This window comes from Gavia stellata, chromosome 10 (assembly GCF_030936135.1).
Source record: "Gavia stellata isolate bGavSte3 chromosome 10, bGavSte3.hap2, whole genome shotgun sequence".
Lineage (NCBI taxonomy): Eukaryota > Metazoa > Chordata > Aves > Gaviiformes > Gaviidae > Gavia > Gavia stellata.
The window spans coordinates 15247859-15260955 of NC_082603.1; the positions used below are offsets into that span (position 1 = coordinate 15247859).

General features: G+C 36.4%; 1 protein-coding gene across 1 annotated transcript in view; it reads right to left on the reverse strand.

The window, feature by feature from the left end:
* PALMD (palmdelphin) overlaps nt 1-7867 on the reverse strand; it is a 28034-nt gene extending 20167 nt beyond the window's left edge. Inside the window, exons 1-2 of the mRNA XM_009810684.2 lie at nt 7589-7867; nt 2309-2389 (exon numbers count right to left, since the gene is read on the reverse strand). Of these exons, the coding sequence (XP_009808986.1) occupies nt 2309-2389; nt 7589-7633 (126 nt within the window). The 5' untranslated portion in view covers nt 7634-7867. The remainder of the gene's footprint in view (nt 1-2308; nt 2390-7588) is intronic.
* Nucleotides 7868-13097: the final 5230 nt, after the last annotated feature.

Sequence of the window (13097 nt, forward strand, 5' to 3'; positions counted from 1 at the left end):
TGGTTCTACTGGATAACTAAGACCTGTTATGATACTTCATCTGTCTCTTTCTAGTAAGAAGTTAGCTTGGGGACAGCAAAGTCATTGGGAAGCCAGAACAGAGATTCCTATTTACAAAGGAAGTTTTAAAAAAAAAAAAAAACCTCACACCCAAAATCCCCACAAAACAAAACAACCTTTTAATAAACCTGTTGCTAAGAGTTATAAATAGGAATGAAGGACAAAATGAGGAACAGGATAGTGATATCCAGCTAGCAGGAACATCTATATGACAGTGAGATTTACTAACCTGCAATAGTTTCCTAAGGGACAGGTGCAAGTTATGTTGAATAGGTCATGGAGCTCTAGATTTCACTGTGCGTAACTGGTAGGAGTATAGATGAGTGAAATCAACCTGGCTCGCTAGGGAAATGAGCCCTCAATAAATTTTATGGAAGTGCTTAAACATTTTAGAAGTCTAAATCTGTTTTAAAGTGATTTCTGCGCTAGATTCTTGTGGTGTTTGACTCCATAGAAATACCTGAATTAGTCTGAAGCATAAATGTTCGTTAAAGGACAAGGCTTCTAGGGCATCAAGCAGAGGATGTTCATATAGTAATGTTCCATCTTGACATTAGGTGCCTGTCTCAGTACTCAGTTGGAAAAAATAGTCTCCATTTTGGGTGCTCCAAATAGGTAATTATAGGTATGTATTTATACACCATACATAGATATATTTTTAAATATATGCTTGTTCCCTCTTTGCCAAGTGAATAACTTCCTCTACAGATCCTTGATTTGCCTCATATGCAATATGACTGATTTTAATTTAAAAACTTTTCTGTATGATATCTGTATGATTTTTCATAGAACAGGCAAACAAATCACATCTTCTGTCCTCTTCCAAAGGAAGAGCATTTCAGTAATATTTTTCCAGGAGTGTTTTAGCTTCTGTAAAATTCCATAAAGCATCTTCAGAATAAGTGCCAGGCGGGTTTTTGTTTTCTTAACTTTTTAACTCTGTGGTACCTATTAATGTTAGCTGAAGGCATGTACTAAATCTGTAGGAAAACTGCCCTAGGACCCTGATTGCATGCAGTAGTAGTGAGGATTAGCTGGTTGTCTAAAACAGATCAGTTTATCCTTCTTAAAAGAAGGGCAAAAGAGTCATTCTGAATTTATAGGCCCAGAAACTTGAAACATAAATTGCAGTACTCCATGTAACCATGTCCTAAGATGGAGGAAAACAGTCGCATGTTTGCTCCTCATTAGTTACAGGACTTGGAAAAGATAGTCCCCTTTCTTTTAGGCAAGGCATTACACAATTGGCCAAGCCTGTCCTTATTGTCACTACCTTCCAATAAAACCTAAGCATGGGTGACTTTTGCATTGTCTTGCCTGGCCCAGTGAAATAGTTTATCATAACTTCTCATTTTTTTGGCTTGACACAAAAGAAGAGGGTAGATGAAACCCAAGATCAGGTGTCTATTTTTAAGAGGAGTCTGTTTTAAATATGCTTCTCCCACATTTGCTTAAGGAGACACGCCACGCTCCTGGTATTGCATTCAACATATCTTTCTTGAAAATGCTTATCCACTCACATAATTAAAAGGGTATGTAAAATAACAAGTCTTGCGTATTCTAGAAGAATAGATTTTGTCTCATCTCCCTAAACGACGTGTACTGCCAAACTGCAATAGACACGTAAAGAATGGTGGCGTAGGTAGAAATCACTGCAATTTCAAGTGTCTACAGAGGTGGATCTTTTGGGTTTTTTTGTAATTTGGACTTTGTAATCATGAGTTTAGCAAGCCATATTTCAGGACATTTGCAGCATTTATGTGATATTATTTTTTTTAATATACAAAGGAACAGCATTATTCTACCACAGACTCATTAAACAAGCTAAAAGAAGGCTATAGCCAAATAAAAATAGGCTGCTTTTTTTTCCCCCAGAAAAAAGTGCAATTAGACCTCATGATTGTGCTGCACCCTGTATCAAGTGAGGTTTTGCTGTAGTAGAATTAAGGAGCGAACACACCCAGTCTGAAATGTGAGGCTTAATTTTCAGCTGTGAGTTATTCCTGGTTATGATCTCATTTTATGCCATGAAAGTGATCAAATAACATTAGCTCCTGAGTGTAATTTTTTTTTCAAAGGGTGATGCTTATTAAATCAAATGGAGTCCTGGCAAGACTCCAAAAAGCTCTGCAAATTTGACAGTAAAAGCATGACTTAAATGCATGAAGATTTGCATTCCAAAATCCAAAACCTTTATTCATGCTGAACAACATGAGGCTGTCTTTAGTTACATAAATCCAATACTTACCTTTAAATGTTGGTGTTTCATTTTTTCCTCTTCCACTTTTAGACGTTTCTGTGTAATTTCTTCTTGCAGTTTTCTTTTGTCCTACAAATTAAGAGAACAATAAAACTTTGTTTAGAGAAATTACTTGTTGCTAAAAAAAAGTTTGTGTTGTTCAGTAGGGTGAAATCAATCCATGCAAATAAAGACTTAATTTAAAGCTTATATGGTGCTCAGGCAGTGCATAATTCTTAGCAGCAACAGCTCATGTGTCCTATACAGGTATGATTTCCATTACTTTCTCTGAAGTACATTTAAACATGTTAATTACCACAAAGCAGGGATGATCCAAATGAAAAATATTTTACTGTTTGGAAGGGTAGGGGAAGAAAACAGGAAGAAATAACATTTGAGCACAATCATACATGCAAAATGAGGTTAGAAATGGGTCCTGACCAAAATTCCTAAGGCAGCCCACACATCATTTAGGAGAGGAAAGAGTCTGCATGGTCTACACTGTGCAGCTGTGATGCATCACTAAAGGAAATGGGCTGTTGGTGAATCCAGCACTGAGCTTATGTATCTTGTGGCTAATAGCTGAAATAAACAGGAATAAATAAAGACAGAAATTTATTTCATTAGTTGAATAGGGGTAAAGCTGAACACAGAGAAATGTAGTGTGCTTCATATATGTTGTTGTTACCTCTCAATTTAAAAAAAAAAAAAAATTGTCAGTGCAAAGGCTGTTTTCATGGCTGCTAAACTTTAGAAGGAAAGACTTCAAGTAGTACTGATCTATCATAGTGCCACTTTCATCCTTTTTGCTACAGGTTATAGAAAAAATGAAATGGGTGAATAATCTCTGAACACTGGCAATATTTTAGCCTCTTGTGTCTTTGGATAGCTGCTGTCATGTGGAGTGTTCTTGTGGCTCCTCTATATGAGGCCAAACACTGGTTTAGTATTTTGTGTCCTCAGCAGGCAGTGGGAAAGAAATTATGCCAAAGGAAGCTAACTTTTACTGTTACAAGCTGTATTAACAGGCTTTTCTCTTGGTCAGCCTTAATACTATAAAATCCTGTTATTGGACATGGCGACTTTTGCACTTGTTTCTTGGTATGTTTTAGGGAAGTAAATTAAATCATCTGTTGTCCTGTGCAGACATGTTTGCTGACTGGAGGCTAATCCCCCTTTCCTTTCAATCAGAACAGATTACTGGCAGGTTTTTTTAACAGTCTGTTTTCAGACAAGTACTGTTTAGGAAGCAGTTAAGTTCTTCACAAACATAGGAAGAGACTTGCCCTTTCAGCTCATCTGAGGAATCAGCTGTGTGTAAGGAGTGTAGAGTCAGTAAGAAGGAAGTGCTGGGCATAAGGCTGGGAGTTGTTCTAGACTGTTTCCCAAGGATCTGGGATTTAGAAACGGGAAGAGATATAGTGTGCTTGGCTGAATCACTTCACTCTTACTGGAAATTAACAGTAGGGGCACAGGCTGTAGGGACACCTTGTTGAAGGACAGGAAGCAGAAGAAACCACCTAGCCTTGTGGAGACTGAGGGCAGGACTACAGGGTGGCCAAGCATGACTGATGGTATGCTGGGGTTTAGTAGATGAATAAGTGTCAGTGATCTCTTCTCTTGCAGTCTATAGAGTGCAGTAGCTATCTATAAACACCATCTGTACTTAAATTTTTTCCTTGATGGTGTTAGTCTGCCTCTTTAATACACAGAGCAGGTAGGGATCTTGCCTCAAGATACATGATACCTTCATCTCTGTAGGGGTTTTGAGTTTTGCCAATGCTCTTTAATACAGTTAACAAAGCTACTGATTTAGGATCACTACAATAGGTAATTTTTCTGCAATGTCCCTTTTTAGAGACTTTATCCAAGAGCTTCTATGCTGAGTTTTGTTCAACCAGTCCTGATTTTGGAGGCAATAGCATCTGGTCTTTGACCTTCACATCTTTCCTTAATTAGGAAATATTCCTGATCTCCAGAGAATGAACTTTATTTAGAATATTTTTAATATTATAAACCAAGTCAATTTAAATATTCTTTTTATACCAGTGGAGATGTGTACTAAGAGTTTGGGCAGTCTGAAATGAGAAGTGGTACACAAAAATACTGTGCAGAAAGAAGTCAGAGTGTAAAGGCACAAATAACTGCATTTTAAATTAACTATGTAATAAGGAACCTATTTAGGAATGAAACTTTTGCCTGTTTCTCTTGTTAGAGGTCTATGTTTCTTTTGCATCCCATATTTTCTCTCTTAAATTTTTCTACTTATATCCTTTGGTGTTCTAGCATGTTTTAATTTCACTGGTTGGTAATAAACATCCATTATACAATTATTCAGATTAAAAGACAATCTATTTCAACCTATTTATATATCTAGTCAAAGAAAGCTGAAAGTCTAATGCCAGAAGCTAAATTCAAGGAAGATGTATGAGGAACCTTTTTGAACCTTGTGTTGCCAGAATAATTTTTAAAACCTGTTAGGACACTTCCCACAGTGTATTCTGCTATGCTTTGCAAATCATGTTTTGCTGTACAAAGCTTTGACTATACATGTAATGGAATAAGTGTTTATTCCTAGATAGCTAAGATATCTATGCTTCTACTAAACTTCATACTCTGTCCCTGTAGATAATCAGGTTGCTGGCAGAAGTCCTCTAGTCATCCTATGCTCTTGTTAATGTGGGCAAGATTTTCTTTTTATAAAAGAACACCTTCATCCCTTCCTTTCTGTTGTGCATCAGCGCAAGGTGAGACTTGAGCCTTGGTCCTAATTTTCACTCCTACTGAAACATGCAGGAACCTTTACTGACTTTCAAGCATAGGAAAGAATCGTGTTCTAAATTGGATCCATCTTGAAAGGAAGGGAAATGCATCTACAGAGCAGTGTCTTGCTAGGTATCTTGTGTGCCAAGTCCATTAGTTTGTGTCAGTGTTCCACAGTGGTGCCAATGTTAGTCTGCTTGGTCCCATGGCAGATGCCATATACTATCAAGGCCAATGGAGCAGCTAATGTTTTAGCTGATGTATTTTTGTTTTCACATAATTTTCCAGAGGTAATGCTCAGTTATAGAGGGGGCTTATCTGGAGGTATGGCCACTTTAGTCTGATGGCATGAGACTGCAGAAATGTCGTAATTCAAATCTTTAATCATAATTCAAATCTTCTATCATTTTTGTTTTCCCATAGAATGGAGAGTTTTATGAGAACGGATTAAGCCTAAGGTTCCTCTTTGTTTTGTCTCAACATGTTTGCCACAGCAAACACTAAAGTTTTTGTATTTTAAGATACGACAGTCTGACTAACAAAGTGGAAGTATTTTATTTTTCACTTGTTATATTCTATATACATCAGCAGCAGGTTTTCCTTTTTGCTTTGCTACATAGAGAAGACATGAAAAAGAATTTGAAAACCCCTCGTGGCTCAGTGAGAGCCAGATGCTGTAAAGGAGCCAGGCATTAACAACAGAAACCAAACAGGTTTTAGTGCAAATGTGGTTGTTTACTGCTCTGAGTACCTGAGTGCCCCTTACTATCCTCTGTTAGAACCTTTACAACACACATCTTGTAGGTAGCATTTGAAATTCCCAGGTACGTTGCTTGGGACAAACCTTCCCAGGGCCACTGAGTAACATGCAATTGTAATTGTAGCGAGTTGTTTTCTTAGACAACTTGTATTGCAGATTCTTAAACCTGATGATAACTTCACCTTATTTAGGCACCTTCATTTCTGCAGTGCATTACAACAAATAGGCTGAGTGTTTCAATTAAATGCTCTTAATTGATGAAAGTAGAGAGCAAATAGTTCCTTTACACAGCAAGTGTAATAAATGAAGTCATGGCCAGAACCTAAATATTATTTCCTGTTTCCTGTAATGCAAGACACTGGAAGCTGTCACAGTTTCTTAAAAAATACTTCTCCAGTACTTGTCTGGAGGCAAAGATGCAGCCAGAAGACGCTAACTCTAGTACGTTCACCGGAGTCCTCATCAGGCAAGCGTGCTGCCCCGTTCCTCCCGCCAGATACCGGGAAGTATAAAACATTTCAAGTCCTGGACTTCTCTGGCGCGCCAAAACATTTCTTATCGTTTGAGCCCATACGCTGGAGACAAAGTCCAGGTTATGAGTCTGGTTCAAACACCATTACAGTTAAACAAACAAATGTACTCTAAACCCTCTAAAACATTTCAAATTACCTTATTGTGGGCTTGAGTCAGGTCTCAAGTAAATATGATGAAGGGGCCTGTTGGCTTTTATCAAGTGTCATAATTAAAACCCAACCAAATTAAAAACCAACCTATTCAACTCCTGTAGACTTTCAGTTATGCCTTCTCACATTTATTCTGGTTCCAATAAGGTATTTTTTAACTCTGCCCACCATTTATTCAGCCAGTAGTGTTTGTTTCACAACTAATCTATCATACTAAGAGTGTGAAAAATACCTTTGTTCCCGTTATTTGTTTTTAAAGATTGCCTGTGACAGTGAGTGATCCTTCTGCAGTTTTCCTTTCACCCCAAAGGGCCAAATTTGGTTTCAGTTTTATTCTTTTGTAACTGAATAGGTTTCAGTGGAGATCAAATCAGAGGAGAATTTGGATTCAGCCATTTTTGTTACATCAGGTTATATTACTTTAAAAAATAACTCAGTAGTTCCTTTAAACACAATAAATCTTTTGAATCAGATTTCCCTTTAGAAGAGAAACTGTAAATGTTTTCTAATGTTTTCAGCATAAACTTCCCTGAGTTCTTCCCCCCCACCCCCCCTCTGAAAGCCGAAAGGTAGGAATTTGCTTAATCCAAGCTTGTCCTTTTTTGCTTTTCAGACAGCAATATTTACGATCATCAAATAATTCAGAAATTGTATCTAATTCCACAATACAAACCCAAAAATCTTTCATCTCTGTTTTGTTGTGAAATGGGAAAATTAATTTGTTCTGGAATTCTCTAGCTGCCTTTTCACCTGCTGTCCTTCAAGCAAACGCTCAGTTGTGATGATAGTAATATGTATTTTAGACTGTCCAGTAGTGATTTGCACACATACTTTCACTGCTTTGAATTTAATTTGAAAGTGCAATCCAACCCATAATAAAGTCAGTACAGGCAACTTTGCTGTCTTAAAGCAATAGCTTACAAAACAGAATTAAAAAGTAACAATTTCAAGCAGACGTAAGGCTCTTTCTTTTTCCATCCTGGGATAAATCATTCTTCAGAAAACATGCAGTAGCTCATTAACACAATACTACTTCTAAGCCTTTTTTTTTTTTAATAGCGAGTTATAACTATAAGCACTTACTGTTATGGCCTGGAATCTTTCTTTCAGCAGTTCGGCTTCCTCCATTCTAGAAATCAAAAACAGACAAGTAGTGAAGGAAAACAAAATGAGACCATAAGCAAAAAGCCTCCTGGTGGGGCTACAAAAAAAGCTGAGGTGATTTGATCCAATTCCAGAGCTGAAAGAAGGCAGAATTTTTGACTTGTCAGGAGAGTCCCTGAACAGATGAGCAGATCAGTCCAGACAGACACATGTAATGAGGGTGTGTAGAAGAGGCAGACGTGGAGAGTGCTGGCATGAGTTGACTGACAAGTTAGAACAGTGGAGCACAAGCCCTTTTCCTTCAGAAGCTGCCAACTCTTTGTTTTAATGTGCTCAGTTAGCATGCCATTGCTTCTTTAACTGTTAAATGCCCAAAACAGAATCTTCCAGGACCATGATAGAAGTAAACTTTTATTATGTTCCTGTTTCTCTTTCTTCCCTTTGTGTATGCTTATGGTGATAAACAGATATTTTAAACTTATTGAGTATTCCTATTTCTTATGAAACTTATTTCACCTGTGTGTTTTAACCTCTTGTAATGTTAGCACTGTAGATGGCATAGTTTGTTTTTTTTTTTGAGATGGCAGTTTTAATTTAGTTTCCTAGACGAAATTTTTAGAGAAGCTGTATTCAAAGCTGGAAGAATGTTTTAGAACTGCTAACCTAAAGTAAAATAAACTTCAAGCAATCGGGTCTGTCATTGAATGCAAGTGTTAATCTATGCAATTACTGGTCAGCTGTCTAGGACTCAGGGGAAGCTTTGTCTAAGTAAGGATTTCAGGATCATCATTTCATTGTTACCAAGATGAGTCTAAAATGCCAGTGGCTCTCACGCTGGATTTCTGTTGAGCTGATTTGAAGCGTTTTTTTGCTGTGGACTTCTGCTGAAAACAGCATTATGCTCCTTAAGGGATGGCGTACATTTTGACCTTCCCAATTACATGAGTGGGAGTCAGCCTTCCAAAATCAATGTAGGAAACTTGCAAAACAAGTGGAACTGCCTCTCGTAAAATACAGTTGTGGAAAAAAATCTAAGCAAGATAAAGCTGAATTCAAACAGCATAAAGATGTAATGTGAATCTGGAATCCCTTTCTTACCCTCAGTATCATGTAACTTAAGTCTTTGTAAGAACACCAACAGGAGAGTCAGTCAGCATGTTTGGTTTTTTTCCTGCTGATTCATTGAGATGACTAAACTCAGCAGGACTTGGTAAGGGGTTTTATTTTACATGTCAGTACAGTGACCTGAATCTTGGTGGCAAATCAGGCTCATTACTAGCAAATTCTAAGATGTTACGGAATTGAACACTTGGTGAATTTACATCCTCATAATTCAATATAAATCAATATTTAATTTCAATTTCCACCTTTCTAGTATGTCATCACTCATCCATATACACAAGTAGACTATACCCCTCCACACTGGGATTAAAGATGCATTCATATTTTGTTTATACTGTGCTCCACCCTGAGGTTTTGTTCAAACTTGCAAAGACCCCATGCTTTATTCTCCAGTGAAGATATTTTTTTTAAAATATTAATATATGCCTCATTTGGTCAGCACCAGAAATTAAAAAAATTACCACATAAAAGCAAATGTGAAGTTCAAAGGCAGGTGTACTGAAGTATATCAAGAGACAGATTACGTGGGAATTTAAATGCATTCAGTTTATGGATTTCAGAATAAGTTCAACCACCCCACTGAATTAAATACATTCTTGCTGCAGAAGCCAATAGAGAGAGTCTTTCTGGTTAATCTTTCATAAATTAGTATAGCCTGCCTTATTATATTTTGAAATAAACTCCAAACTTATTTCATCTTTGTCTTCTGTGAAGTTCATCTTAAAATTTAAGTGTGTATGTGGACTTCAAAATATTTGAAAATATTTAAAGCAGCAAATGATTACATCAGAAATAAAGAAGTCTGTTTTGGGCCAGAATCTGTACTCCAATATAAATGGGATTCCATTTTCAATGGATGGAGAAATGAGATCAGTATTTCAAGTTCAAATCAGAATCAATGGATTGCATTGCTTTGAATTTTTGTGATCTAAAATAGTTTCCTAACTTTATGCTCCAAAATTATTTAAATGCTTTTAAAAACCTTAATTGTGGATGTTATGTATTTACAGACCAGAAAAGTATTTAACATGTCTTTCCCTAACCTAAACCCCCAGATTTTGAAATAAACTGGAAATGTTTTTTAAAATGTCGCTTCCCTTTTTAAGTGACCATTATTAAGAAAGTATTTAAAGTCCACTTTAAACACTTTAAATTGTTTAAATCATATATCCCCTTGCTAGGCAGGATTTGTTGTTCAGTCAATAGGTTGTTTTCCAGTCATCTTAATCCTATTCTAAATGGGATTTATGTGCAAGAGAAGAAATGGACCAGCTGTCATTTTGTCTGCTCCTTAAGCCTGCTTCACCAATAGGAGTGTCCACGGTGTTATAGGTTAGATCAGTGAATCTGAACAGCTGTGTTTTCAGTCCGCAGGATTCTTGGAACAAGGTTCTTTAGAACTTGCCTGCCAGAAAACTACCCAGGGGAAACTATCTACCTATTCTGCAAGTTGAAGGGGAAAAAAAAAAAAAGAAAGAAAGCAAAAAAATCTTTTGGAAGAATAATGTGTTAGCCTGTGTTTTGGTAACTGGCAACTGTATATTTTTCTTTTGGTAGAACAGATTCTCTGAGTTATGCAGAAAATGTTTGTTGTATCACATGGTGAGTCATACAGGTTGGATTTTTTTCGGCTTCACTTATTCCTGTGTTTATTTCCATTTTGTATGAGGTACCTAACGTAGGAGTAGTAATGAGAATCTAAAGCACAAGGTGAAACAGTTGCATTATGAACTCTTAAAGAAAAATGGGTGGGAATTTAGAAGGATGCAATGTCTTGAACCAAAATCTAGAAGCAGGGCCACAGAAGCACAGCTGGAAATGCAAGTTCCGTTATCCGTTTCTGGAGCAATGTCTGAGTAGTGGCATAGAGAATTCCTGTCACTTCAGAACTGTAGCGGCCGTCCCTGGCCATACTCTAAAACCTAAACCATCCTCAGTTCTACTCTTACTCATCGCACTGGGATTTCTTTTTGAAGCAAATTATTAACCTAAGGTAATACATTACAGTGAGTTTTATAGATTATTGTAGTAGCAAACAATTGCTTCTAAGAAGAAACATCTTATTAAAGGTAAGGAGTAAGAAGCTTTCAGTTTTTGAAAAAGTGAGTTTGAAGTGAATGGAGTTGATCAGATTGTTATCAGTTGAAAACATAAACTATACTTTCTGAAAAGAGTGATTACTGAGTTCCTGACTCACCATTTTGTGCATCTTAACTAGTCTGATTATTTTCCTTCATGATGAGCTGCGTTTGAAATAGGAAAAGGGCATTTTGGACTTGCTATCAAAGTGAATTTTACGTTCTTACAGTGAGCAAGTGTACTGCTGCTATGCATCTGTCTGCATGTAGCCTTGAATCTCTGACAGCAGAGGAATGGAGAGGAGATTAAAATTTATTGAAGGTCCCTCATTGAAAATGTCTACTGCAGTGTCCTGTCAATTGACACAAAGGTCTGGTTGAAAAATGGTTTCTTCTCCAGCTAGAACCAAGTTTTTGCATTTTAAAGGTGAAAAATAAGCCAACAAGAAATAGAAATTTGAAGATCGATAAACTTTTGTTTATTCCAGATGAAATGCATACAAATAGACAACTAAAGCCTTTGGACAGTTGCTCCCCAAACTTTTTTTTTAGAGAGATTTTTCTCTTTAGCGGTTTCATTTTTTTTCCAAAAGAAACAAGGTTCATTTGTCTCACTCAAGGTTGGTTTTGAAGGCTGTTTCTACCATTAGTCTGCAAAGTACTTCCCGCTCTTTCAGTCAACAGTGCATGAATGTTGCACAATAAGCAGCAAACAGCTTTTGTCTAGGATACGTCCAGCTAAAGCGTTCTTCTGGGCTTCATCATGGTGCTATTTTTTTATTGGCTAAAAAGCTTAAGACAGTTATACTTCTCAGTGATGGAAAACTCAGTAAATAAAAGGCTTGAAGTCCAGGGAAAGAATATTAGCCAGAAGCAGCACCTATCTCATTAAATTTGTTTTACTTTAATCTGATTTCTTTCCTATTATAAATAACATCTTTTCATGTATCCATCAAGTTGTAAATTCCAAGCCTAACTGGAAGGTGTTTAATGAAAAACTTGTGTGTTTAATAACAGGGAAAAAAGCTTTAAAATAAGGATAACCTCGAGAGGCAAAGTTAAAAACTATCCCCAGAATATAATTTTTTGTATATGAATATGTATATATATGCAAGTATATATTATATATAAAAATAATTATTAGTAATTAGTAAAGTTATTAGGTATCTTTATGGATACTTATACATGTTTAAATATTGCATCTAGGGGTACGTATAACTACCAGAGCAGTTGTGTGTAGCAACTTTCTCATTGCTTGTTTTACTGCTGTGGCTCATACATCTATAGCTTTCTGGCCTCTCAGTTTCTGTTGGTCACTAAATCTTTAATCTAATGACCTGTTTAGCATGTGGGATTGCCTGACCCTTATCAGGTGAATAAAATTTAAGTTGCTTTCTTTTATACTTTAGTCAGAGTCCAGATTACATTAGCCAGTGTGCTTAAAGATATGTGATAGATCAGGGGGCAAAAAAAAAAAAAATTGTACAAAATTAGAAATTATAATAAAAAAAAGTGTACATTTTTAGGATCTTAGAGGAAGTTCATAATAAAACCTCTGCCAGCTCTTAGGAGGGATTAAAATTTTACCTTGAAGGCCGATTTTGGAGAAGTAATTCCCTACTAGGCAGGTCTTTTAACATAATTAATTTCTTGGGTCCTCTCACTGAAGCAAAACAATGTCTGAGTATCTCAGTTTTATACAGTTTTATGAACCTAAATTCTACCTTCTTTACTTGTATGAGTAGACACACACCCTGAATTTCTGGGAGGAAAAGCCTTGAACTATTTTGTTTCTGTTGGTACAACTCCCTTCCTGTTGCTATTCATAACTATGAATATATTAAGTCTTTAAAATCAAACTAAAGAAACAGCTGTTGGTCATTGTCTTTAATTGTTTTTACGACTATTATTTTAATAATATTTTATAATAGATCTGCTTGTCAGATATCTTTCAATATTATAGAGACGTTTTAGAATGCAGCACAGGCTCCACTGTCTCTTCCATGGTAGGTGTGTATAGTATATGCACAGTGGAGCCTAGCTATAAATGCTTTTGTGCTAAATACAGATCGTCTTGCCCCTGTTTTCTAAAATTACACAGTGAACTTTGTCAAAGTCTATTGATTATTTTTTAATTAGTTAAACATGCTTTTGGTAGCCTTTTTCATGTTTCCAGACACTTGTCAATTCTTGGCCTCATGTATTTTGGAAATGTTTTATGAAACTCTGAACGTGGGAGGCTTTCCAAAGCAGCTTCAACAAACTCTCTTGTCTCATTTAAAAATCAT